Below are 26,634 nucleotides of genomic sequence, written 5' to 3' on the forward strand. Positions count from 1 at the left end.
AAATAGTTAAAAAAAAAAAGAAGTTCCAGGATATCAAGGTATTAAAACTGTCATTGACAAGACCGCAGCCTATATTCACTCTCTGCTCACTCAGCATACCACCGCACTCGCCGTTTTAGCACAATTCTGTTTGGTCCATCTTTTAAACTGTCTGCCCTAATCGACTGCAGCAAATATCATCATAATCGCACCTCGGTCATTACTGTTTGAAGCGTATTTCTACCGGGAAAGAAGAAGCCATGCTGAAAACGTGTCGGGTGTACAGCAATAGAAAGCAAGGGACCCTCGCAAAGGTAACGAACGACGCAATCGTCTTCCGCGTGCTCCTTGCGCGCGCACGACCGGGGAGGGGGGTGTCGCGCGCCTCCGTGTGTGGAACAGCGATGACGTCAGAGAAGCGCACAAGGTGCAAAATCAGAAGCGGCGCTCTAGGTAGTCTTCGGCGTCTACGCTTTTGCGGCGCTATCTTGTCATCTTTGCGCCACCGTCTCGGCAGACTCGGCACGCCGCGTGACTTTTTTTCCCCCCCTTTCCCACCACGCCGAATGGACGAGCCGGCCGAGGATCCCTGAGGTCCAAGAGGCGGACTCGACGATGCCCGTTTGCCACAGGCGCCGCCATCGTGAAACCGGACACCGTCTTGCGGCGGATGGGGAGACCGAAGTGACCGAGCCCGCTGCTCCACCCGGGAGGCGGTGCAGCCTGCCTTCGGACGCGGCCGCGGCCGCCGCCTGTGGCCGCTTGTAGAGGGTGGGAGGAGGCGAGGAGCGGCAGGAGGGAAGATGCGGACGGAGGAGGAGAGGGCCGCCGCACAAGAGCCCATTTTGGAGGAAGGCTCCGGACGAGAGCAGGTGAGGACGCCGACGAGTTACGCACTCACCTTTCCCGCGGACGACGCGTCATTGAAAAGCGAAGCCTCGCAGCGCCGGCTCAAGGACACTCGCGCACAGTAAACGACGATGCGGTGGTTTTTGATGTCCATGCCCGTCGATCAGCCAACACCTGATAAATTGATCGCATGAAAAACACCATGCGCGTATCCAATCGGAGCGACGGCCTATTGCGGACAGATTTGGCCTTTGAGACTTCCCGCAGCCGAAAAGTTGAGATTGGCTACTGAACTTAATTGGAAGAAAAAGCGCATTGGTCAGACTCCCCTTTTTCAAATTCGTTCCAGCCCATTTGTTGTTTTGGTTTTTAATCGGGGAAAAAAACGCACTCTCTCATATCGTACTTTATGAAAACCTATCTTACTGCAACAAGCATTATTTGAGTAGTCCGTTAATTTGTTGACTATTTTGTCTAATGATCAATGAATCAGATGAAAACATTTTAACTTCCATCGCTTCCTTCACAAAAAACAAGACCACATTTCAAATGGCCAGTGGAGAAAATTATGTAGTCCAGTGGTTAGCACGTCGGCTTCACAGTGCAGAGGTACCGGGTTCGATTCCAGCTCCGGCCTCCCTGTGTGGAGTTTGCATGTTCTCCCCGGGCCTGCGTGGGTTTTCTCCGGGTGCTCCGGTTTCCTCCCACATTCCAAAAACATGCATGTCAGGCTGATTGGACGCTCTAAATTGTCCCTAGGTGTGAGTGTGGGCGTGGATGGTTGTTCGTCTCTGTGTGCCCTGCGATTGGCTGGCAACTGATTCAGGGTGTCCCCCGCCTACTGCCCGGAGATGGCTGGGATAGGCTCCAGCACCCCCCGCGACCCTAGTGAGGATCAAGCGGTTCGGAAAATGGATGGATGGATGGATGACTGTTTTAGTCCATCACATGCCAGGAGCCCAAAATATTGATGATCGTTTTCCAAAATGTTTTTGATCAACACAAAGATAACAAGTCTGCTTTCATGGAGGACTATGGAAATTGGAGAATATTTGCTGTTGACAAGCTGACAAGCTCTGGAGAATTTGAAATGAAAAAGGATATTGAAACGATTAATCGACTTTCAAAAATAATTACACTGGTCAATTGCAAATTTTACATTTTAATCAGAGATGACTTTGTGTCCGACACTGATTTAAACAAAAACCCGGCTAGACTTTGTTCCTGGCAGGTGAGGTTTTGGAGATATTTTAAATGTGCAATACAGGTTTTCTATATGACATATCCACCTGTTACGTAACACTTAATTCATGAATATGACATATTGCCCTTATTTTCATGTTGTTATTATATTGTTATGAAAACCTGATTCTGCTCGAGAAAAAATGAGGGCAGATTACGAATCATCGCAAATATAATCATGTCAAAAGGTTGTAAATTTTAAAAAAGTTTAAAAAGTTGTGTTATCGATTCATTTCACAATCGATTAGTTGTTGGTAAATCGAGTCATCTTTGTGACTTTTTGCATCTTTGCAAATGGGATTTAAAGCACCAAAGTGTTTTTTTTCCCTTCATGATTTCATGCTACATCTGATAGTCTGCTCCTTCTGGCGTGCCTGCTTTGGCCGCCAGGGGTCAGTGATTTGTCATAAAGTCATGCAGACACAAATGAGGAAGACTAGCCTACTCAGTGGGAAAAAAAGTACTTGATTTTTAGTTGCAAATGATTAAAAGGTAATGAACTAAAATATATAATTTGCATATTTATGAGGAAAACACAGGAAAATTGCACCGCTTACCACATTTTAATCACGTACATGTTGGAAATTCGTCATTTTTATGGCGAATGAAGAAAATACGCCTGTAAATATCTGAAGTGCGAATATTGGTGCTAGTGTCAGTGGTGTATGGTCCATTCATTTTTCCTAGTCTCAAGGTTTGATGGTTTTAAATACACAACGCGTAAGTCTCTTTGTTTGATGTTTAGTTTGACAGTAAACTTCAACCGGGTGTGGCAGTAAATAGACCAAAAAGTCCTTTTTTTAAATGAACTGTTCACTATTTGCCAAAAATGCTGCTCGATTGCAAATGGAAAATGCAAACTTTACTGCAGACAATTGGTTGTTTAAATGCTGCCTTTGACTCGGTTGCACCACTCCTCGCTTGCCATCTTGCAAGGGCAGGCCTAATGCAAGGAGTGGGCCACGATTACTCTCGCTTCCTGTTTTGGGCCGGCGCAGCGTGGACTATGGTCTCATCCTTCAGCCTCGCCACTCAAGCACTTATCTCATTTACCTTTCGTCAATTGTCAGGCGCCAAAGTGCAGTGGAGTCGTTCATTCATTATATTACAATTGGCGTCTTGACGACGAGCATTTTGGTTGCTACAAAGGAAAAAAAAATTAACATGATGTTCTGCAATGACGTCGGCAAGAGTTAACGAGAAGAAGAACCTCCCAACGCTGGGCCTTCTTCGCACGCCGCCTCGGCAGCCCGTTTTCCAGATCGTCACTTTATTGGCCGCCCACAAGCCGGGATTTGCTAATTATAGCTGCTCCAGTCGCACCTCGGCAGCGGAAGCGGTGTGAAGATGGAGACAGAAGAAGGCCGCCGTGCCGTAATCACAAAGCAGAGTGGAGTGCGTGTGAATCGCAGGCGTACGCCCGGATTCACTTGATGTGGACATAACAATCCATATTTAAGTCAGAACCTGACAAAGACATCAAACGTTGGAAAAAAACAAAAACACTTCATGCTTCCCAGGCATGCTAATGATGAAATGTATTCAAGGATGCTGAATGCGTCGGAATGCTGACGTTATTGAGAGCTCATTTGAAATCGGATTGGTTCAAGAAACTCTTCCAGCTGCTCGTATAATTGAAGTTAAATGGGCCAGCCGAACTGATTCTGACGACTCCGGGCAGATTAGATAGACTTGGCAACACGCAGAGGCTGAAATGTGATTGGGCGAAGTAAGTTACGTCCACATTCTTGTACCGGAAGCAGGGAAACGTTTCAAAATGGGGAGGACGGACTCGGAATGGAATACAATTTAACCAAACGCATATTAGAATTTAGTTTGTAAATGTAGGTCAGGCTTTTCGTTTCCTGTCGTCAGCATTCCTCGCTTTTGAGACAAATTCCATCACCATTCCTCGCATCTTGCCTGTTGTGACACTCCCACTCCAATCCATTTAGAGACCGATTCCGGGGGTGGGGTGTGAGGGTGGGGGGTAGCAGCAGCGGGGAGTGAGGACTCGGAGGAGGGAGAGTGAACTCATAGAAAGAAGGAAGAGGGAAAGAAAGGAAGGAAGGAAGTAAAAATTGGGCGAAGGAGAATGATTACATAAGCAAAGGTAGGAGGATGTGCAGCTCGAAGACATGTCAGTCCAATGGGATTTGACAGAAAGATTTGAAATGGGCCTTAGTTAGCCAAGAGATGATCGACGTGTGCCCTTCAAAGTGTGCTCTCAAACGCTCGCCGCGTTTGTGATCGCCGTCCTCCGGCGCAGACGACGGACGCTACGCCGCCGGGCGCTGGAGTGGAGTCGGTCCACTCCAAAAGAGTCGAGAAGCGTCCTTTGCCACTAAATTATTTACATGTATCGCAATGCCGGCCTCCGATGTGCCCGCTGCCAATTTGATCGAGAGGCTGGAGAAAGGGGAGGCGCGTGTGTGTGTGTGTGTGTGTGTGTGTGTGCGCGCACTGTAATATGATGTCCTCACAGTGCAAGTGAGGCCACATGCACTTAGCCAAGCATTAACTGTGTGTTTGTGTGTTTGTGTGTGTGTGTGTGTGTGTGTGTGTGTGTGTGTGTGTGTGTGTGTGTAATTTGCAGCACTAATGCTGTGATACATTCAGCGTGGTAATGCATCTGTTTCGGTCGCAACCACAAGCTTACACACTACGAAATGTGACACTCTTTACCAAGCAAGAAGGTCCTAATCGTGAGGACCAAGCAGAGAACAGAACAATGTGGAGTTCATTGATCCATTCCACCCCCCACCTAAAAAAAGTGCTTGTTTTTTCAGAAGGAAAAATACTTCCATCTTATACTGCACTTTATAAAAATGAGTAATGACCGCGAGGCAGTATAATAAACTCATGCAGACAAATGAAAAAGTCATGCTTCTACTACTCCTGTGATTCACTAAGATATTTGTCATTTTTCATATTACGGGCATTGTGTTGCTTGTCTGCATGTGTTGCTCCACCGTTTGGGTTCAAAAAGCCATTACCTAAAGGATTCTAGAAACCTTGATGCCAAAGCTGTTCATGAGCTAATCTATGTCCTTTTGCATTGTGTGTGAGCATTTTGCAAAAGTAGACTTTGTTTGTTTTAAATACACCATGTATGATTCTTTAGTTTGATGTTTAGTTTGACGGTAAACTTGACCCGGTCAGGTGAAGTCACATGGCAACACGTAGAAATCTGTAATCTGATTGGGCCGCCTCCTCAGCAACGTCCGATCCAGCAGTCCTTGGCATCGTCCCTGTGCCGGGAGTCCCACTGGAAGTGCCTCCTTCTGACCCTCCTGATGTACGGCTGCTTCGCCACACTCATCTGGTGCGCCCTGTGCCGCGTGCCGGTGCTCAGCTCGTCGCCGGTGCGCGTGGCCGCCGCCGACAGCAACTCCACCTCGGCGGCCTACTACAATGACGTGCAGCGCCTGGAGAGTCCGTGCTCCAGCGGCTACCTCTACATCCCGCTGGCCTTCCTGGCAATGCTCTACGTGGTCTACCTGGTGGAGTGTTGGCACTGCTTCTCCAAGACGGCCGTGTTGGCTCACGCCGAATTCCAGGTTTGTGCAAGGTGCATCTGTTTGTCGCTCGACGACGTCGCCATTGCTACGATGGGCGGCATGAGAAGATAAGCCAGGGGTGTCAAACTCATTCTTGTCGCGGGCCACATTTTAGTTACCGTTTCCCTTGGAGGGCCGTTATGACTGAAACTAGATCAAGAAGTCAAGAACAACTGTTGATTCAACTCTTGTTTAAGTTACCATTACGAGCGCTTTGGTAACAAGAAAATGCTTAGAATATCGCTCTTATTTATTACATGTGAGAATACAAAATTTTGATAGACATTTTAGAAAGCATCATGGAACTTGACATGTTTGATCTGCTTTCGCGGTCCATCTAACATGATGTGGCGGGCCAGATCTGACCCCCGGGCCTTGAGTTTGACACCGGTGAGATAAGCAATGAAGTAACAGAAACGAAGGCGTTGATGAAATGTTTCATTGGGCTTCATTGACTGCTTAACAGTTGAAATCTATGCTCGATCGCCGGATGAATATTCCCATATCCACGCAAAGACTTCTGTGTTTTGTTCTTGAATTTCCCAGACTCGAATCTGGAACGTCGCATTCAGCGTTTATTTTTAACGGGTCATTCGCTAATCATTTTGCCGGATACTATCCCAGCCGTCTTCGGGCAGTAGACGGGGGGGACACACCCTGAACCGGTTGCCGGCCAATCGCAGTGTACAGTGTTTAGATGAATATTAAATGTACCTTTTTAGGAATAAAACCTATGCTAATTCGGGAAGTGTTTTGTCATTTTGATGTGTTATTCGGTGTGCAAAGTTTGAAAACCACAGGAGTCCTTGAAAGGCAAGCCAGACCAAGTGACATTGTTTGTTCACGTGCAGGATGTGTACGAGCGTGTACAGCGCCTCCAGCAGGCCACGCCCTGCATTTGGTGGAAAGCCATCAGCTACCATTACGTCAGACGGACCAGGCAGGTGACAAGATACCGCAACGGAGATGCGTACACTACCACACAGGTGAGTGAAACGGCTCCATCTAGTGGTAAGCGAAGGAATAGCTGAATTCAATGTTCAAAGTGGACATCATGTTTCGGTGGCTTCATATATATGTATATTTTTTTTCAATCCAGAACAGTACAATAAGTACAGTCCAGTTGTATTTAACTTTGCCATCAAGAGTTCAAAAGGTTTGTTTTTCAATTCCGGTTACAGTTTTATCTTTTCCAGGTCTACCACGAGCGGGTCAACACTCACGCTTCCAGCTCAGAGTTTGACTACGCCCGCTATGGCGTCAAAGATGTGTCCAAGGAGCTGCTGGACCTGCAGTTGCACTCGGCGGTTCGCCTCCGCTTCACTAAGTGCTTCAGGTGAGTCTAACAAATCAGGTGGGATTTGTTCGACTTTCTTTTCGTTCGTTGCAATTTCTTGTGAAAGATGACCAGTTTTTCCCCATTCTCAGCTTTTCCAGCGCACGTGCTGAGGCGGCCTATCTCACCCAGGTAAGTGACGGACAAAAGCAGAGGATGGGAGGAGCGGGGTTTGAGTCACGTGACTTGACTTAAGTTGAGTCACGTGACTGACTTGATTGGTGTGACTTGATGCGGGTCACTGAGTCAGACTTCAATCAGAAATTTTAGGTTTTGGAACTGGGATGGCTAAAACTTATGAGAGATCAACTGGCCTTTACATTGGTTTTGACTCAACTTGTTTGAAATGTATTGACTCAACTCGACTTGATTTTTTTTTCTTTGAAGGTAAAGCCTTGAGTATATTTCAAAGCATGTCAGTCACGTCACAATTTCTTAACTCCGTTCTTCTTCTTGCCCCAAGCGAGCACGCTTCTTCGGCGAGAACGAGGGCCTGGATGACTACATGGAGGCCAGGGAGGGGATGCACCTCAAGAACGTGGATTTCCGCGAACACATCCTGGCATTCCCTGACCCCGCCCACCAGCCGTGGTTCTCCAGGTACAGGGTGTTCTGGCTGGCCTCGGCTTTCCTGCTTTCATGGCCGTTGCGCGTAGTGTCCGAGTACCGCACGGCCTACGTGCATTACCACGTGGAGAAGCTGTTCGGGGAGGACGAGGATCTCGGTGGAGGGGGCGGTTGTGGCGCCGGCGGACCGGGAGGGGGCGGGAGAGGCGATGGGGAGACGGAGAACGGAGGTGTGGGGATCGGTCTGAACGGGTCCAGCTACAGGGCCATCTCCCGGGTCAACACGGTGGACATGACGGAACTGGAGTGGCACATCCGTTGTAACCAACAGATGGTTCCCAGCTACTCCGAGGCCATCCTGATGGACTTGGACACAAGCGGGGCGACGAACGCTGCCGCTTTCACGCCCGTGTCGGGACCCCCGGGCACCGCCCCCAACCTGGAGGGGAACCGGCCTCCCTTGGCCCTGCCGGTGGCGTTCAACTCGACATACCTCCTCCAAAGCTGCCCTCGATGTCGACGGACCACGTCCAGCTCCAGTCTGCCCTCCCGACTGAGAGCGCCCATGGGAACGACGGCCCTGCTCAACGCCACCGTGGCGGGCTTGAGGGCGGCCGGACACGGCGGGGGCAGGATCGGGGGCCGGCTGGTTCTCAGTCGAAGCGGATTTTCCTTAGGAAGGCTCGGAGGAGGGAGGCGGAACAGCCTTCTGCATTCGCGCAGCATGGGCGGCGGCCTGGCGGGGAGTCGAGAGGAAGGAGTAGCAAGTGGAGTCGGGGGCGGGGGCGCGGGCGGCTTCCTGGGCTTGGGATCCCGGCAGGACGATGAGGAGACCCGAGGCGTGCTGGAGGCAGAAGGCGATGAGGAAGACGAGCAGGAGGTGGAGGTGGAGGAGAGGAGGGGGGAGGATGGCGGGAGAGAGAGGGACGAAGAGGCTGAGCAAGACGGAGGCGTGCTCGAGAGGGATCGTCCGCCTTCTTACCAGGATGCCTTCTTCTTCCCCGTGCTCATTATCCACGGGGACGAGAGCTGCCATGCCGGGGACCACCTCTGAACTCCGCACGACACTTTGGAATGACGCAGGTTGTGTTTGGAATCACTCGCTATTCCCGACTTCCTCATCATCTGTACAACAACAACCGGTCATCATCTGCTGTGAATGGAATCTGCGATTCATTGACCCCCTCACCCCCATTTTATCATTGCCTGTAGATGCCACGAGATGACAGAAAAGCACTTTTTTTCTATTAGACAACGCTATGGCCTAACTCTTCAATATGCACATTTAAAAACGCTGGGTTGTTTTCCGAACCCACTAGATTTTGAGCAGACTGGGTTACTCTCACCCGAGATTGGGTTCATTATTCTGACCCGATTGATTGGGTTGGAGATTGAATTTGCGTGGGCTGAAGGACTGAAACTGGTCACCCCTTTGCGCGGTGTGTTCTGAAGTTCCTCAAGCCAATGTGCTGGGTATAAATAACCCAGTCTTGGCTCGTTCCCTTTTGGACCCAGCGCTGCACTCTATAAACTGTTGGGTCAAAAATAACCCAAATTGGATCAAAACAAGGAAGGGACCAACTCAACTCAAAAAAGTAACACCCAATTTTGTGACTTGTTTAGGACAAAACAACCAAATTTTTGAGGGCTTGTTTAGTCAACCACCACCCAATTTTGTGGTTTCTGTATAAAACGATGATTATTTTTGGGGAGCGGGGGTTGTTTTGTGGGTTACTCATTTTACCCGACTTTTTGGAGTCAAATGTACAACTGACAAAGGTTGCTTGTTCCTTTTTTGGCCCAGGTGGGTTTATTTTTGGCCAAACTTTTTTGGTTGCTATTTCATCCACTTTGGGTTACTTTTCACCGAGCAGTTTTAAGAGTCTCGCGCTGAAGCAATAGTTTTATATTAGGCATGGTTTTGCCTGAGCACAAAATCAGTTTTTCAGCAAATAACGGAGGATAGGTTCACCCCCCCCCCCCCCCCAAAAAACAAATTGCAAGTGCTGGGAGTGATTCCAAACACAGCTGAAAAGAGAAGAGCAGAGCTTACTTTCAGATCAATCTATGCAAGAGCAGGAGTAGGATGGGACCCACAAAGTTCATCCACAATATTGACTTACATGGTCATGCCACCCGGAGTCCAGTTCTTCCACAGCAAACTCATCCAGGCATACCTTTATGGACTGATGGAACACAAAAGCATCTTCTGGAAAAAAAAAAAAAAAAAAGCGAAAAAGCCCCAAAAGATTCTACTACTTCCTCAATTTGGAGAAAAGGCAGAAGGCTCAACAAGTTTGTGCACATCACGCTATTTAGATGAGCACTCCGAGCACCCTCCATCCTCCGCTCCACACGTATGTAAAGCACACACACCAGACAATGACTAATAAGCAACATAAATAAAGATGGAGCAGCACAAAGGACTCAAATCAGCCACGATGAGATGAAATCAGACATCAATAAAACCGAGGAGTATTTTTATTTTTTTTTTACAGCTGTGCACCATCCCAAATGGAATGGGAAGCACTTATACGATACAATATTCTATCTATAATCAATAGTGTGCATCTGCTGTAACCACTTGGCCACTTAAACGCAACCATGCTTTGACATTTCAGTGCGAGCCATGGCTCCAAAACATGGACTGATCCAGCGAGTGCACTACTTTTCTATTTGCCGGCATCGTCTTGGTCGACAGAATGCCTTCATATGTGTTCCACGCGGTCGCGCACACTCTCCGAAGCACGGAAATGTTCTCCTCTGTTGCCTTCATGTCTGCTACTGCTTCAACTCGGGTTCCGTTTTTGACACCCAAATGTCCGGGAAAGTGGATGTGCACTGGGAACACAAAGCAACATAAATGAGACAAAGGATGTTTGAAGTTAAATCACAAATAACTTCATGAAACTTACGAAACTCGTGAAAAGGTAGCTGTGGTCGCTAGAGGTCAGCAAAGATCTTTAAAGAAAAGCACTTTCAAGGGGAAGTGAAGCCACTGTGACTCACACAGGGTACAAAACACCTCCAAATCTGACGCTGTGGAAAGCTATTTGAGCACCCCCGCCCCATTTTCTACTTGGTATCCATCTTAATATCCATACACGACTATGCACTTTGTCTTACGAGTGACACTACTGTTTTGAGATGCTATTAATTCGCCAATAATTTGGTCCACCCTCTTGAAAACCAAACAACCCAAACATTTGTGGTGTTTTTTTTAATAGAAAGATGGGGTTCCAACTATACAGTAATGACATATCAAAATAGATACACCGTTTTGTCACATTTTTGTTTTCAATGGAAATTATGCTTCTTCTTCTGGTGTGTGAAATGGCCAGCTGGAGGCAGTATAATACAAATAGTGATATACTGTACATGGAAACGGTCACGACTCCTCAATAAACGGCAATACTATTTGGCCAGATGCTATTTTTTCCCCGTTTGTGCAGTCTTGGTTAGCATTAAGCTAACGGACTCTCAGAAGGCCATTTATTTTGACAGGAAACAACAAACAGCTTGAAGAATCTTTTTTAAAGAAAAATTCAAAGTGCTAACACGTGAAGTGAGTTGTAATGCTCAAATGGCTTTCGATTGTTAACCGTCTTAAAGTCCATGTTTTTGTGTTTGACGTACTAGTTAGTAGGACAACTACATGTTACTAATGAGGCAACTGCATGCCACTAGTACAACTACAGTACTGATATTAAAAAAATCAACTAGCACTTCAGGGATAGTACTAGTGCCCACGGACATCAACTAGTGACCAGTTTTGCACACGCTGATGAGAAGCACGTCGTTTGTCCTGGGCAGCTGATCCACAACACAAACAAAAAGCACTGTGACGTCACTGACACGGAAGAGCAATTGCAGCGGGTCTGACGGCAAAAGCACCGACGTGACTCAGCTGGTGTCGATGAAATCAATGCCATCAACGGTGTATTTTATTTTTTTTATAACCGAGTCAGCGACCATGTGACCAGTGCAAGATTTGCACATTGTTAAGACAAAACTAGCATGGAGGTGACTGAACGGAATCAAATCAACTGCAGCAATATGCGCTAATTGGGTGCTCGTGTGACCACGTGATCGTCTGACGCTTATATGACGCTGTTGGCGGATCATGCCAACAAACATACAGGATGCAAATAAAGTCTGCTTCATAAAATCCTTTGGTGTTGATACTATTTATCATTTCACGTTCATTGTTTAAACTGTGCTTATTTACCTAGCGGATATGTATATATATATATATATATATATATATAAAATTGTTTTCCCGTCCTCTGATCGGTTGGTCTGAGCAAAACAACGGTGGTGTCACACACATATATATATTTACACTGTATATATTTGTCAAGTGCTGCAGGTGAGACCTGGTCCAGTTGCGCTTTTCTGAAACTTCGATGTGATTATCATGGATTAAGTCTGCATTGATTGAAGGCCCATGGAGCCATAAGTGTCACTCCACATGATCCCGGGATGCTATTTGAAGCTCGATAGTCTCGTTTTGGGGACAAGGACGGTGGAAAACATGTGTAATGACTTATTGCGACTGGCTTGGCACTAGCTGGGCTCAGATTGGTTGCAGATGGGAGGCAAAGCAGTAGTTCCTTGGTGCGTGTTTATTTATTTTTTTCCCACTTTACGAGTGCCACTAGACTCCCAAGTTACAGCACTTAAAGGCGCAAATAGAACTGGTGAATGCACCTGAAGTAGTGGCGGCTCAGAGGGTCGGATACTGTTTAGCAGGTTGTTTGCATTTGCAAGCTGAAAGTAGGGCAATTACTCCTTTTTCAATTATTTATAAGCTTTAATAACGCCAGTCACTTTTGGAAGTTTAATCTCTGTGAAATATTCATGGCTTTGAAATTGAACGGTTCCAGGCTGCGGGCTCGTATTGCAACCCCATCCCCCAGACCTTGTGTTTGTTTTATACTGACAAGTCTTGAATGTGGTTCCTGGTTTGGAGAAAACGCGAGCCTGTGTGATATATATTCACGCTGACAAACTCTGTCATATGCCTTGTGGACAAAGGTATGTGTACATGAGTCAATATCACCATAACGTCAACGTTATCGTTGTATTATCCATCCATTTTCAACACCGCTTATCCTGAGCAGGGTCACGGGGAAGGAGAGCCTATTCCAGCTGACTTTGGGCGAAAGGAGGACTACCCCCTGAACTGATCGGCAGCCAGTCGCAGGGCACATAGAGAGACGAACAACTGTTCACGCCCACATCCTCACAGTCGCTGAGTGAGAACCGATCCCACGCTGCCTGCACATTCAGGCAAGTGTACCACGACACGATCAGCGACATCATTGTATTAAAAAGATGTCATCCTGTTCGGAATGCATAAAGTTCAAAATTAACATGCAAACAGCAAAGTGAAATCGCTCACAGGGTGCACAATGACAGGGTGGACATTTTTGGCTCATGTTAGAGTTTCACGAGTACATGGTGGATCTCAGAGATCGATTGTCTTCCATCAACTGACAGAGTATCTCTATGAAAGGGCAAACTTGTTAACTTTGACAACATCCGACATCACACCTTCAAGTGCAAATATTTATTCTGCAACTATACACTCCTTCAGCCTTCACCAAGGAAAGGCAATGAGCCGGTTATATTGCCACTGAAAGCATGAGAAACCTTTGTAAAGAGGCAGTATACCTCATAACGGCACGGTGAACAGCATTTTCAGAGACGCATAAAAAAAGGTTCACTGTGATGATGAAAATAGAATATACATGATCAAACAGCAAAATGTGTGAACATGCTGACAGGTTGGATAACAACAGGGTGGGCATTTTTGGCTAATTTTAGCATTGAATGAGCACATGATGGATCTTCACTTCGCCGTCCGCTAACAGGCTGACTGCAAGTTTTTGTCTCAAATGATATTTGACGATGGTAGGGTCCACATGTGAAGCTTGACAACATTTATTCTGCAACTACCCAGTGTTTCCCTTGAAAACAAAATGCTGGTTGTATCACTGAAAACATCAGGGGGGATTTTTAAAGGGCCGGTGACACCAAAAGGACATGGTGGACAGTCTTGTAATTCTGTCCACATCATTTGCAGCAATATGACGTCTTTGTTGAGTGCCTCGGAAATGTTTCCTTGATGGGAAAATGAACAAATGATGGCAGGGTTGGGGAGAAAACAATCCCATTCCCTGCTTGAGTCATTTCCCATCATTCCTGCATTCGCCGACAGTGCACGCCACCTATTCCAGCCACACTATACAACAACGGTAATCACTCCCAATAAGAGCAAGGCCCATTTGCTAACAGTCCACAGAGTGACAGATGGGTGTATGATCAGGGTAATTGTGGAAATTAGAGGAAATTAGACATCTTCCCCTTTCAGACCAAACATATCATTTAGGGAGTCATCGGAGCCGCATCTCAGCCTTGCATGCTCATGGCTTTGATTTACATACGAGTGGCCCAATAATAATCATGCGGAGGACGCACGTTTGCAATGACAGGCTTTTGTATTCCATGTACAAAGTAGATCTCTCTCTCTCTCTCTCTCTATATATATATATATACTATATATATATACTGTATATACTGTACATGATGTTGTTTGGGGGAAAAAGTGCATTTCTTTGCAGAAAGTAATGAGACGCCTCTCACTTCTATCAGTAAAGATATCCTGGACAAATCCCATCATGCTCTACGTGCAGTTTCCAAGCAACACAGCCAGTCATGGCTGAATTACAATATTACACTGTTCCCAGTCGTCTGAATTACTTCTTGGGTCCTCGAGCCAACAGGTGTGCTGTGTATATATACACAAAGCTTTATATTATGATGATGGGTGGATGCAGCAGTGGAGCGCAGTGAGCTATTATCCGCCTTATGTTTATTTACGAGCAGCACAACTGTTGAATGGCTTTTTGCAGGTGCCGCAACAATTGGATTTGGTATTAAAAGGAAGGCGGGCGCAATCGGTCTATCTGCTGCACAAGCACTCCCGAGTGGTTTCACTGAGGACCCGGAGTGTCAGTCAGTCTCTTTTTGACGTAGTGGCACGGCTATGAAGCTGACCTGAGTAGGGGTGGGGGGTGGTGGTGGTGAAGGGCACGGCGCCGGTGTTTTTCTGGGTTGCCATGGCACCCGGAACCTGTTTTGTCCTGAAATGACCATTGGAACTGCAACGGTCGACTTTTCAGCGGCTGTTCTGTATATTAAAGCACTCACCTTGTGGGCTCTGCTATACGCCATTTGAGCATTTATTCCCTACCCTTATTTATTCCCTACCTATAGCCATACTAGTGTGCGTCGTCTTCATTAGCAAGACGATTCAGTGCACTAGTCGAACAGCTGACTTATTAGAGTCAGACCACTCAATGCTGTTTGAGCAGTCATTCAATATCAACCATATCCAATTTAATGGCCAAGTACGAGTCATCTCTGTCCTTCACGAGTAGGACAGCATTGGCGTAGTGGTGGGAAAACAAACATTCCGCGTCAGGCCTAGTTGTACAACTAGGAAACTACATTATCTTCATAATGAAGATAAGGAGTGTCCTTGTACTTGTTTTACTTTTTTATTGTGTTTAAAAATGCACATTTCTATCGTCCAAAAGACCAAAAAGAGATGCACCAGTTGAGTCCAAATCACCTTGTAATGTTGTATGGCCAAGTGGCCTTTTTTTGTCATGTGGGCCCATTTGTATTTATCAAGCTCCTCTGCGCGACTGAGAGCGCACGCTACCATCTTGATAGGAGTGCAGAGTCCATGTAAATGCCAAGTGGCACTCGGCCATGTTTGTTGCCAGGCGGTGAAATGTTAAATAAGGACGACGTGTGTTTGGACTGGTAATCAACACAACGGAGCAGAGGACAGAAATCATGTGGGGTCAAACTCATTACTCAGCGGGGGCCAACATCGTAGTTATGGTTTCACCTCATCATTTTGTACATAACTAGTGAGTCTTAAAGGTTGAATGCTTCTCATCTTTCATTTTTACATCTCAAATGATCTTTGCCCACTGAAATGAATGGAAATGCCATTAATCTGTTCCGGTCTTCCTCTCCCAAAAACAATGAAAAATGTGTATTTTTATGAGGAAAAATAGTGCTCTTTCCTATTCTGCTTCATCACAACACCCTATCATGACATAATTATAGAATTAAAACCAATTTGCCGGTTTTTGTCACACCTCTCATCAGGGTCCCACTAATATTTGTCATTCTTCGCAGATGATAAAGAATATATGACGACTGCTAAATATCAATATTTGAGTACTCTTACATTGTTTGTGTACATGTGATGCTTCATTTGCTGTGTTAGTGATAGCATTAAGCTAGCGGACTGAAAAGCTAAGCTATGTGGTTGTTTTCTATCCACAAGGCGCAATTCTCTTTTTATTTATGTATTTATATATTTATTGACAGTCAAATTTAACTAAGAGATCATTGCAGAAATCGGTTTCAGATTTTCTGGTAAAATGAAAAGAACAAATCCATTTCCCAAGACACATAAAGTACACGCACTTCATTTGCTTTAGTAGGACACAAACATAATAGGGTACACCAGCTCTCACCCCCGGGCCTTGAGTTTGACACCTGTGCTGTTGATCAACCGCCAAGCAGCGTTGTTGTTCTTGCTATATTTGTATGCTAGTTGTGCTCTAAAATGAATAATTCAGTTTCCCCCTCTGGAGCAGTTCGCAGCTAATTAACAAAGAAGCGTGGTGCCAGGGCCGGGGAGTCACTAGTGGATGTGACGCAGGTTCTGTGAGTGATTCAGCCGGCGCGTGAAGCAGGGGAGCGATCCGTCTCGAATTTATTGACAGTGCTGCTGCACTGACGCCCCAAATCACTGATGCATCATGGCTTGATTAATTGGAGGCCGGACAAGGGGGAAGCCTCGCGGATCAGTTAATGAAACTGCAGAGATAAAAACCCCACCCACACAACCGGGCCATTCAAACGAAGCTGCCACCGTCCAAAAAAACCCCCATCTCATCTGTCTTTCTGTATGCACTTCTTTGACTCTCCGTCTGATCAAACCACGCTCCATCTGCACTCTCACTCTCAATTAGCGCTGTTATTAGGGGAGATAAATACGTTTGCTACAGCTGCACCACTGTCCAAATTTCCCCCGAGGAGCAATTCTCAATGAGCCGATGCATCAGAGAAAGTTTGGAGAGAAGACGAGGATAAAGAGGCAGGCTTTTATACACCAGGAACAGCTGAGAATAGCTTTGAAGCTTAATTTTCAGTCAACAAGGCTTAAGATGTGTGCAGTATGTACTGTTTTGTCGAAGCAATGATGTGATTCAGTGGAGGGGCCTTGAGTTTCGTACCTGGAAGGGTCCAGGTGGGGGCTTGCCTGACCGAACTACTTCACCGTCGAAATGATCGAAAAATGTCAGCGAAAAGAGGTTTTGCTCCAAGCAGTCAGAGGGTAGTAAAATGCTGACATGATTCAGGACCAGCATGCTGGGCTCTGGATGATGAATTGAAATCTAAATCTATTTCATGCAATGGTCCATTTTGATTCTACAGTTGAACAAAAGTTGTCCAAACTATGGCCCGGGGGCATTTGTGGCCCGCCGTCCATTGTAAGCAGCCGGCAGCATATACTAAAAATGACATTTTCTACTAATAAACATCTTTTATATTGGAGATACTGGAGATCTTTTCTGAATGTGCAAAGATACAAATATTAAACTAAACGAGTCACAACATTTCTCTTCATAACAATGCGGTGAATAAAGATTTTTGCATGTAAAATGGTTTCTTCCACTTTCTGCTTTGTGTCAGGTCTGGATTTGTGAACACATCACATGAATGATTCCCATTGATTGAGCAGCTGCAATGTTTAGCAATGTTTTGAAAAAAGAAAAGACATTAAAGAGAGCTTGGAGGCACTTATGGGCCGCATGGGAACTTACCGCTGTACCCTTTTTAGCAGAGTTGAGGATCAATGGCAGAAGCTGATGAAGCCATCAATCTTGAGCACAATGAGCCAGGAATTAATGGTTGCGCCAAGAATGCATTGCAATTGGGAGCCACGCAGTGCACGTCATTGCATCGGGATGGATGGCTGGATGAATGGAAAATGGTTTTAAAGGATTGCCCAGCATTTGTCCCTTCAGCAAAAGATAGTTAATCAAATCAAGTGGCTGGAATCTGCCGTCTCTTCATTTCCAGGGCTTGCACATAAACAAGGCAGATTGAATTACCGGCCGTCTTTCCAAGTCTTGCAGCAGATCAATTATAAGCCAAGGTTTGGGGACGGCCAGTTGGCTAATTTCTCTAACTCGCTTACATTTTGGACGACTTACTGAATCAAATTGCACGCTGAAAGGGAATCGCCAGGAGGGACTTGATCAAGTTCCTTTCAACACACAATTGATGTGAAGCTTTGCAAATTTTAAACATTTTCAAAATGTCAACCATGTGTCTTCACAAACATTAATTTTAAAAACACACTCAGAATCATTTGAATACTTTTTGTGATTTCAGAAGTGCGCATCAAATTGGCAAACTAGCAGTCTCTTGCATTAATTGGGATCTAAAAGGGGGTTGAACCAATTCGTGGGCCAATCAACAAAGAGATTTTACTATTCTACATCGACATTAAAAGTTTGAAATCAAATAATCGCAAAGGGTGTGTTGCTGGCTAATTCACAAAGTACTTTTGACTCGGCCGTCTACTGCCGCCGGTGACGGTAACCTGCGGAGCAGTGAAATGGGTGACACATCCGTCTGCGCTGTATGAGAGTTGGATGGTTGTGGAAGAGCATAGTTTAGCTACCGTAGTTTCGACTAGCCCTAGTCTGAACGGTTCTAGATTTCATACCGAGGGTGAGGAACGAGGCAATGACAGCGCAGGACCTAGTTTTTATAAGGACATTGCTGCTTTACTTGCAAGTCGTCACCGTTATGTCTGAGAGACATTTAAAACATTAGAAGTCTTGTCACCCACTAAATAAGCTCCTGCTTGCAGGTAAAAAGTTCTCATCCTAATTTGAAACATAGTTGACTTTCTTTCCCCCTATAATAATAATAATAATAATAATAATAATACATTTTATTTATAAGCGCCTTTCAAGACACCCAAGGACACTTTACAATAACAAAAAACACAAAACAATACGTTGTCCCATTTGACGCTTAGTAAAAATGTTTCTGCCCGAAGAAACAAAAACTTTACTGTGCTGAAAAAAACTACTCATTGTGTACTCAGTAATGAATCAACTTTGACTGGCATTCATCACATTAGCTACAAAAACCCCCAACAACAACAACAACAAATCTCAATTTATAAGGGTTTTTTTCCTGGTCAAAATGTGTTTTTGTATCACAGATTTTTAATTGTTATTTAATTTGTTTAAACAATATGCTGTCAAGGCTGAATTTCTCCTCTGTGATAATCAAGTATCGTCTTCTTATCGTAAATGAAATATAGGGGCGTGACGTTGCGCGCTATGGACCAATAGGATCGTCTTATTTTCCAAGTGGGCGGGATCGAGAGACCAGCACTTTTGCGTGCGCTCTCGCTCTCTCCGCCTCTTGTGTCTCTCTCCGCATTACGTTGAGGCAACTGTGCGCGGAGTAACAGTAAATCAGACCTCGCAGCCGGAGCAGTGAAACCGAAAACCTGTAAACCTCGTCGCTGTATTTTTGGCCGCTGACAGGAGGGACTGAGCTCCCCCCCCTCTCCCGGCCTTGTCTTTCCTTCCTCGGCTGGAGGCACCAAGAGACTTGGTCCGTCCGGCGAGAGCGACGCGGCCAAGCGTTTTTCCGCCTACTTTCTACTCGAGCTCAATATTCGTTCACACTGGAAATGTCCGAAACCAAGCCGAATGACGAGCCCAAGTTATCGACGACGGACAGGGTGGTGAAATGTGAGTACTCCATTTGCTCTTTGACATTTTCTACAACCCACCCCCACCCACTTCCCCACATACACACACACACACCTCGAGACGGATTCGCGGTCGAGATGGTTGGTTGGCCGTGGAGCTGTGGAGGAAGAAGAAGGGTGTTAGCCGAGCGGCTCCGTACGAGGAAGTGAGGACCCAGTTGGGCTCCGTATGAGCCACATTGTACCTTTTCACCGTTTTCACCCGCCACCAGTGTAGCCTGCAAGTATGACACATTGTGCAAAAGCATTGCAAGGGCGAGTTGGAAGCTCATTTTGCATTGCACAGCCGTCCATATTTTTTTGAGGGCTTCTTTTCTCATTCAACCATTGCTTAATATTTTTGGGGGGTGGGGGATATCGACACTATTCATGCCTACCTGCGTTTGACATTCCACCTTTGCAATCTAGCAAAAGAACCCCATAAAGATCACAATCTGTTTGGGTGCACACAAAAGCAATGCAGCCAGTTACATGCGAGTTTTCCTGTCGCGCTGACAAGGATTACCCCCCCCCCTCCCCACACACACACACACACACACCCACCCCCTCCAAACACACAGACTCACCAATCCCCATCCCCGCCCCATTTCTGCCTTGTTTTTTTAGCCTCAAACTGAGTGTGACGTCCCACACTTTGCTCCAATCTGCCCTACAAAGAAGGGCTTGTGTGTGTGTACAGTGGTGCCGGTGGCTTGACAAGCAGCAGATGAGATGGTGCAGAATTCTTTTTAAAAACGAAAAAGGTGGCTTCACGCTTTTAGTTGCCAGTCAAGTAAATGACTTTCTTGTCAAAGTCAGGAAAGAGAATGAAATGGTGTTTGTTGACTCCTCTGCTAGCGTAATGCTAAGAACGATGTAGATAGGTTCGTGAATGCATCGGTTTCGAGCGTGGTGTTATAACCTGAATGAGCAATTTAGCAAAACAAATTATGTAACAGTGCTTCCAGGCATGTTCTTTATCCTCTGCAAAGAAAGACTTTGAAGAGTATGTCAAGGGACCACTTTAATTCAATTGAGACTAATTCGAGACAAACAATTATCAAAGCCTGTCAATGAAATTGGATGCTTCAGTATAAAAAGCAAAAAATCAAAATGTCCCAAATACTTCCGTTGCCGAACGTTAAAGGACATACACGTAATGTCTTGCTCAGTTGACTTGTTTTATTTCAAAATATCACTCCCCACGACATTCTCCAGCAAAGGCAAATTAATAATGGATATGACAAGTATGGCTTTTGAAGAGATTGAGCAATATATTCAAGATGCTCTGACGGGACTTTTCCCCGTGTCACGCGTGTTTTCTGCTTTCATATTTTATCATTCTTTATTCAAATGCACTATAAATACCGTCTTTGCGATTCAGAGTTACTCGGGCACTCGGAATTGTTTATTCCATTGCGAGAAGTGTGTGTTTTGCTTATTGTGACAACACAGGTGCTTTGCTTTGTGTGTACAAAGCAGCTTTCCAAAATTCCTCCAGGCTAAAGGTGCGAAGTCACTTGTTTGTCCGCCACCTATCTGGCCCTGCCGCAAGCTTTCGGTCCAACTCTGAATCCATTTGGCACTGCGCAGGAGCTTCGTGACCGAGAATGCGATAAGCAGCTTTTTGCATCATCTGTTCATTTCTTGCTTGTGTCCCTTCCTGTTTGATGAGTTGCTCAAGATTTCTTCATCACAGTGAGGTGGAGCGCAGGAAACGGCATGACTTGAACTTACTGGCGATGCCTTTCTGATGAGACTTTGTTATCCAACATTCTTGTTTCACTGTCGGAGAAAATTGTCTCTTTGTCCGTGTCAAAGTCCTATAAAGACATCGTGGTTTGTAGTGCATTCAATGTGTTTCTCTGAATGTTGAGGATATTTGTCTGTATTTGACACTGGAGTGGCCTTTAAAAAAATGCAGTCAATTGGCGAGCCCGAGGCAAGGGAAAAATTTGCTCTGCCTGAATAATACCAGAAAGAAGGTTAAAAAAAACAAACTAAGTGAGGTCATTGTAGTTGATGAAAAGTATTGCAATTACAAAAATTGAACAATTGACTCTTTCTATTCCAGCTATTTTCAAAAGGAGAAAATATTGAGTTCCAGCCACTTGAGAGCATCTAACTGATCTTTCAAGGTTCATGGAAAATGATGTTTTATGACTATGGCAGCACATAAACTACAAAATGAAAGATTACGCTCTCGTATTTCTTCACAAAAAAGTTTGTTTCCGTATGCCAATTTTATTTTTTTGGTAATCAGCAGTCGAACATGGCTTGGGTTTCACCCAAATCACCTCGTTTGGACCAAAAAAACGCAGGAAACAAGGTCTTGATGCAAATAATTTTTGTTTTGGTGACACCCTTGTCCTTTTCTTCTGTTAAACATGAACAACAACAACAATGAAAATGTGCTTTCAATGGCACAATAATGACAGATCATCACCAGTGTAACAATTTTACGTTTGGCAAACTACAAACTATTTGCACCCCATTTGGTCGTAGTAGTAGTGGTAATATTTAGTCGTGTGTGTGCATGCCATGGCATCTACTTCTAAGATTGAATATGTGTCATCTTTTCTGCCTTTTATGATACTCTTTGCATTTGATTTAACATGACAAACACTTTGATCAACCACAAGTAGCTTGTAACGGTCAAATTTCAAAATCTCTGCGTTATCCGCATTCTGTTGATACACGCGAGACCCAATGTTGCCATCTGCTGGCCATAGTTATTATGTGTGTTTATTTTTTTGTTTTTAACTTTCCCATTGCCGGAAATAAATGAAAATCGTAGTTGACGACAGAGTTGCTCGTTAGGATTCCTGACGATATTTCCCTTCAACGGCACAATAGTTGATATCTTAAATGAGCTTGTAGGGTTTTATTTTGGTATTCGTCTGTAGAGAATGAATAAGATCAAACAGTCGCCGAAAACTTTCTGAAATTGATCAAAACTAACAAACCTGCTCTCTAAAACTAACTGAAATCGAAATAAATGCCAAAACAAAATGAAAACGAACTGCAATGAAACAACCCAAACTATTATGTAAGGTGACTTTGGGGAAACGATGTTGCTAGCTTAGCACAACAGCGGGTCTTCTAGTCTAATGCTCTTCAACTAAAGCTGGATGCTAAACACACATTTGACAGTGGCCATGCTCCAAATAGCGGTAATGGGTGTTTTTCTGCTCAGGCGCACCAGGGACCACATCACCACAAGCAGAGACGGATCGCATGTGACAATTTGACTTTTGCCGGGAGGCCACCTGACGCGTGCGCGTTTGCGCGTGCGTGCTGGAGAGCTCGCCGTGCTGACGGCAGGATGTGAAAACCGGCAGCCAGCTGGAGTCATTTTTAGTCCAGAACGTAAACAAGAGCCACGTATTTGATCCTAATCATCAGCGGATGCTTCTACTTGTGTGTCTACCACCGAGTGGATATTTGTATTCTGTCGTTTTGATTAATAATAGATTTTGAAAATGTATTCGGTGTTGGAAGTGGACTTGGATTACTTTGAGGAGATGGAATGGAATTCCGTCTCCTCAAGAGAATCTTATCTTCACCTCACATTTTATACCCATGTTGAACCGTTAATCAGGATGAAAGCAACTTGATACGCAATGACTGTACATCATCTCCCATGAGTTTGTTTATTACTGACATGGAAACGCTGTATTAGATACGAGCAAGCTGCCTTTCAAATCAATCCGACTTTGGATTTGACACTTCCTGTCATACCATCATTGGCAGCGCTCAAGTGGGCTGGTATGCAGTGGTACAACCGCTTCTCACTTTTACCCTCTAGCGTACCGGGACTGCACATGAGCCCACAGTACGTTTATTTGGTGTGTGTGTGTGTGTGCTGTCATTTAAACATGTCAAAGAAGCTGCAAACACACTCGTAACGTCACACGTCAACAACGCAAAGGCTAACTTCAAAATAAAAGCTTACAGAGTAACGTATTGAAACCATTGCAATGGCATTTGTAGCTTTTACGTTGAAGTTGGCTCGTTGTGGTGGTGTGACGTCTCGGCTTGACTCCCCCTTTCGCCAATTCGGTTGACCTTATCACAATCTATAGTGCTTTTACATACATAGTGGCCGACAACACAACGCCATCCTGTCGCTAATTTACGACACGAAGAAACCGCCATCGTATGATAACGACACAAGTCTCCATCCTAACTTTGATGTCTCGCGATGCACACGAGATATGAGGTGCATTCAAATGCGGTCGGATATTTCCCACTCAGGCATGGCCGATACATAGGGGGTCGAGACAATAATTTAAAAATATATTTAATCATATCAAATAAAATGCCGGTAGGTGGGGTTTTAACTGGAGCGACACCGATTTTTCATGGGGCTTTAGCACCCCTTCGCCCTGATGCCACCATCCTTGGTCACGTCACGGTGTTGTGAAGGTGCATCCTTCGAACCTTTGACGCTCATTAGATTAAGAAAGAATTAGGCTCTGTTGTGGATTTAGGGCACGGCAAAGCGACGGATTTGGCCAGATTAAGCTCCATATAGGGGGATAACGGCGGCTCTGCTCGGAGGTTGTAATCTGACTCTGTGGATGACGCCTGCTAATTCACGTGAACAAATGGACGCGTGGTGCTTAAAAAGATGAAGGAGCAGCTTGTGAAGCGACGAGATGAAGTTTGAATGGGCACTCTTGTGCCCGTTTTGACATCGCCGATTGTTTTCTCCGCAGATGCAAAGCATTCAGCGGCTTTCATCTCGTGGCCACGAGACTTCAATTTACCTTGCTTTTTTGGGGCGGGGGGAGGGGTGAGCATTGGCGATTGACAAAAAAAAAAAATTTTGGAAGGGAAACAATATTGGCGTGTTACTAGATGCCTCGGTCTTGGATTCCGTGCGTTAATAGAGACTGTGTTTGTACACCATGCGGACGTCTACTTTTAGACAAGTTGGCAGTGCGGGGGGAGAACAGGCTAACCCAGTCAGCTGCCAGCTAGCGGGTTCGAGTGGTGGTTGTAAATCTGCTTCCTCACCCTTACGGAGCAAGCACTGGGATAACGCAGCTTGTGTGGATGGATCGGTGTGCGCGCACTTTGTTCAATGGCATAACACGCTTGGATCATGTCTCAGCTCAATCAATATTCAGGAATTGACATTTGATTGTAAAATAATAATCCATTTACTGAAAAACGAGCACCGAGGTGACTGACGACGCCAACTAACCAGCCATCAGTGGCTTTTCACGTGACGATCTCGTCTTATTTCCAAAATCATTGTTTTACTTTTTTTTTATTCATGACACAAACACATTCTTCTGCTAACTATCATAACCAAAACCCTGTGACATACATACGTAAATCTGTTCCCTATGTCTGTTTCAGATTGTCCGGATAAACGTCAGTTGGCAAACCGATGGGATTTTCAGTCAAAAGTGGTGCATCGCGAACTGACTTCGATGTCTCATATAACATGTTACGGTCATGCTATTCTTCAGAGTTGTCTTCAAGAAAAAAAATCTGGAGGGCCAGATAGTTGATACTGCGACTTCAAATGAACAGTATAGACGTTAAGTCTCTCTATACCCATTCATAGTCAGCAAGCGGAACATTTTCCTGTCATGGAATTAGGTCAGTATGTCAGCATTCCTAGTTCTGGTGTCTCTCTTCTTTTTTTTTTTCTTCTTTAACTGGCGCCAAAAACAGAAGTGCCATCTTTTGAGGTAGTCAATCTCAAGTATTAATGAACCAGATGTCACACCTTAGTGCTGTCTGACTGTTTGTGCATCCCCAGAATGCACACGCGCGTGCGCGCGCACGCACACAGACACACACACACACACACACACACACACACACACACACACACACACACACACACACACACACACACACACTTGTGACTTTGCCCTTATTATCATGAGGAGGCTTCATGTGGGGAAAACATACCTGGAGTGTAATTCTGTGGTGAGCGAACAGGGGCAAGCCCCTACATGCTATTTTGAAACACACACACACACACACGCAGGATTTTCATTTGGAGACCCCCTTTCACTCGCTTATGCCACCATAATCATATCCAGGAAATGTCAAATGACAAAGCTCTTATCGGACTGCTGTCTGTGAAAGTGCGCAGAGGTTTGAATATCTTTGCATTCAGGTTGTTAATTGTTGCATTTCAGCTGTCAAAGTGCTGCTATTCCCATTTGTCCTCAAGGGTTGTCGCACCGCATTCCACCGCAGGTTCACTTTGGAGTTTTGCTCCCTTTTTTTTTTTTTAATCTGGTAATGGCATTAAGGGCTTTAATGGCATTTAGATGAGGCTGCAGTTTTGAACAGAGAGGATTTTGTATATTTTATATCTCGCAGCCATTAAGCAAATGAGCAAAAACATCAAAGCCAATTGAGAAAAGCCCTAATTACAGATGGGAAATGCTCATGCGTTTTTTTTTTTCCTATCCTCACTCCTTGCTTCACCTGCTGTTTGATATGACAACCCAAGGGAAAAGTTTTCCCATCTTTCAGATGTCATTAGCTCACTAACTTCATTGTGTGGACAAAAGAGAAACTCCAGCTATACAAATACAGCTGGAGGTGAGCGCAGGCCTCAAGGTTTATTTACATAGGTTGGCATTCGCTGATCACAGGCTGCCCCGCTCCGAGTGAAGCTTCTTGTTCCACGTGGTGCTTGGGAGTGAGCAGCCTGTCGGGATACGGTCTTGGCATTTGATTTATTTTTCTGCATTTGCACTTCTTGATGCTGCTGGCTGACATCGCTTAGATTTTTTTTTGGAGGGGTGGGGGTACGGGGGTATATTTTGATATCACAACAACTGAAAGCACTCCTAACCGTAATGGGCAAGGCGAGTCGGCACGTCATCCGTGACAATGTTTAGGTTGTTTTTTTGTTTTTTTAAATAAACGCAATAATGAAGCCACAAAAAGCCAAAAAACATGGCCCGCAATGTCTTGGGAGTCCACAGTCATCAATGACTGGGATGCTTTTATTTTGAAGTTGTTCCCAGCAGCCCGTCGCGGTTTCATGGCTGAATTGACTCACCTTCCAGGTTGTGTTTGGGGTATCACAGACTGTTGCTACCGACAACAACACAACGTCCTGAAATAATGTTCAGTTGCTAATTAAGGACGCCAGAACGATGACTTCATTATGGCGACACTGTATTGTATGCCGGCTGTTGCCAGCGTTTAGCGCTGACTCCGCTAACAGCGTAAACATG

At 45.2% G+C, this 26,634-nt stretch overlaps 2 protein-coding genes and 1 long non-coding RNA gene across 7 annotated transcripts in view; 2 read left to right on the forward strand and 1 right to left on the reverse strand.

Annotated features, from left to right (window-relative positions):
- The first annotated feature begins 106 nt into the window (after positions 1-106).
- On the forward strand, positions 107-11,703 carry LOC147209347 (transmembrane protein 151A). The gene is made up of 6 exons (XM_086105168.1): positions 107-851; positions 5,289-5,630; positions 6,482-6,616; positions 6,827-6,966; positions 7,059-7,098; positions 7,430-11,703. Exons 1-6 carry the CDS (start codon positions 783-785, stop codon positions 8,585-8,587), a joined length of 1,884 nt encoding a protein of 627 aa, XP_085961294.1. The 5' UTR covers positions 107-782; the 3' UTR covers positions 8,588-11,703.
- LOC147209348 (uncharacterized) lies at positions 10,235-19,564 on the reverse strand. The gene is made up of 3 exons (XR_015100219.1): positions 19,488-19,564; positions 17,454-17,605; positions 10,235-10,374 (listed from the first exon to the last, which is right to left on the reverse strand). It is a non-coding gene; the product is annotated as an uncharacterized LOC147209348 (long non-coding RNA).
- The window catches only part of LOC147209349 (protein phosphatase 3 catalytic subunit alpha), a 54,021-nt gene continuing 46,440 nt past the window's right edge, over positions 19,054-26,634 (forward strand). For 3 of the 5 annotated variants that reach the window (XR_015100217.1, XR_015100218.1, XM_086105169.1), the window contains exon 1: positions 19,054-19,412. Coding sequence is in view for 3 of the 5 variants with exons in the window: in XM_086105169.1 (XP_085961295.1) it covers positions 19,352-19,412 (61 nt within the window). In the remaining 2 variants the exon portion in view is untranslated. The remainder of the gene's footprint in view (positions 19,413-26,634) is intronic. The other 2 variants (XM_086105170.1, XM_086105171.1) reach the window with 2 other exon arrangements.

Source organism: Hippocampus guttulatus, chromosome 2 (genome assembly GCF_054856545.1).
Source record: "Hippocampus guttulatus isolate MCC_2025c chromosome 2, RoL_Hgut_1.0, whole genome shotgun sequence".
NCBI classification, from domain to species: Eukaryota; Metazoa; Chordata; class Actinopteri; order Syngnathiformes; family Syngnathidae; genus Hippocampus; species Hippocampus guttulatus.

What these genes read in the sequence shown, in the direction of transcription:
- LOC147209347 (XM_086105168.1), top strand. Translation starts at nt 783, where the DNA reads ATGCGGACGGAGGAGGAGAGGGCCGCCGCACAAGAGCCCATTTTGGAG. An exon ending in TGGCTCACGCCGAATTCCAG is followed by an intron (nt 5,631 to 6,481) that starts GTTTGTGCAAGG and finishes GTTCACGTGCAG; the next exon opens with GATGTGTACGAGCGTGTACA. An exon ending in AGGCGGCCTATCTCACCCAG is followed by an intron (nt 7,099 to 7,429) that starts GTAAGTGACGGA and finishes TCTTGCCCCAAG; the next exon opens with CGAGCACGCTTCTTCGGCGA.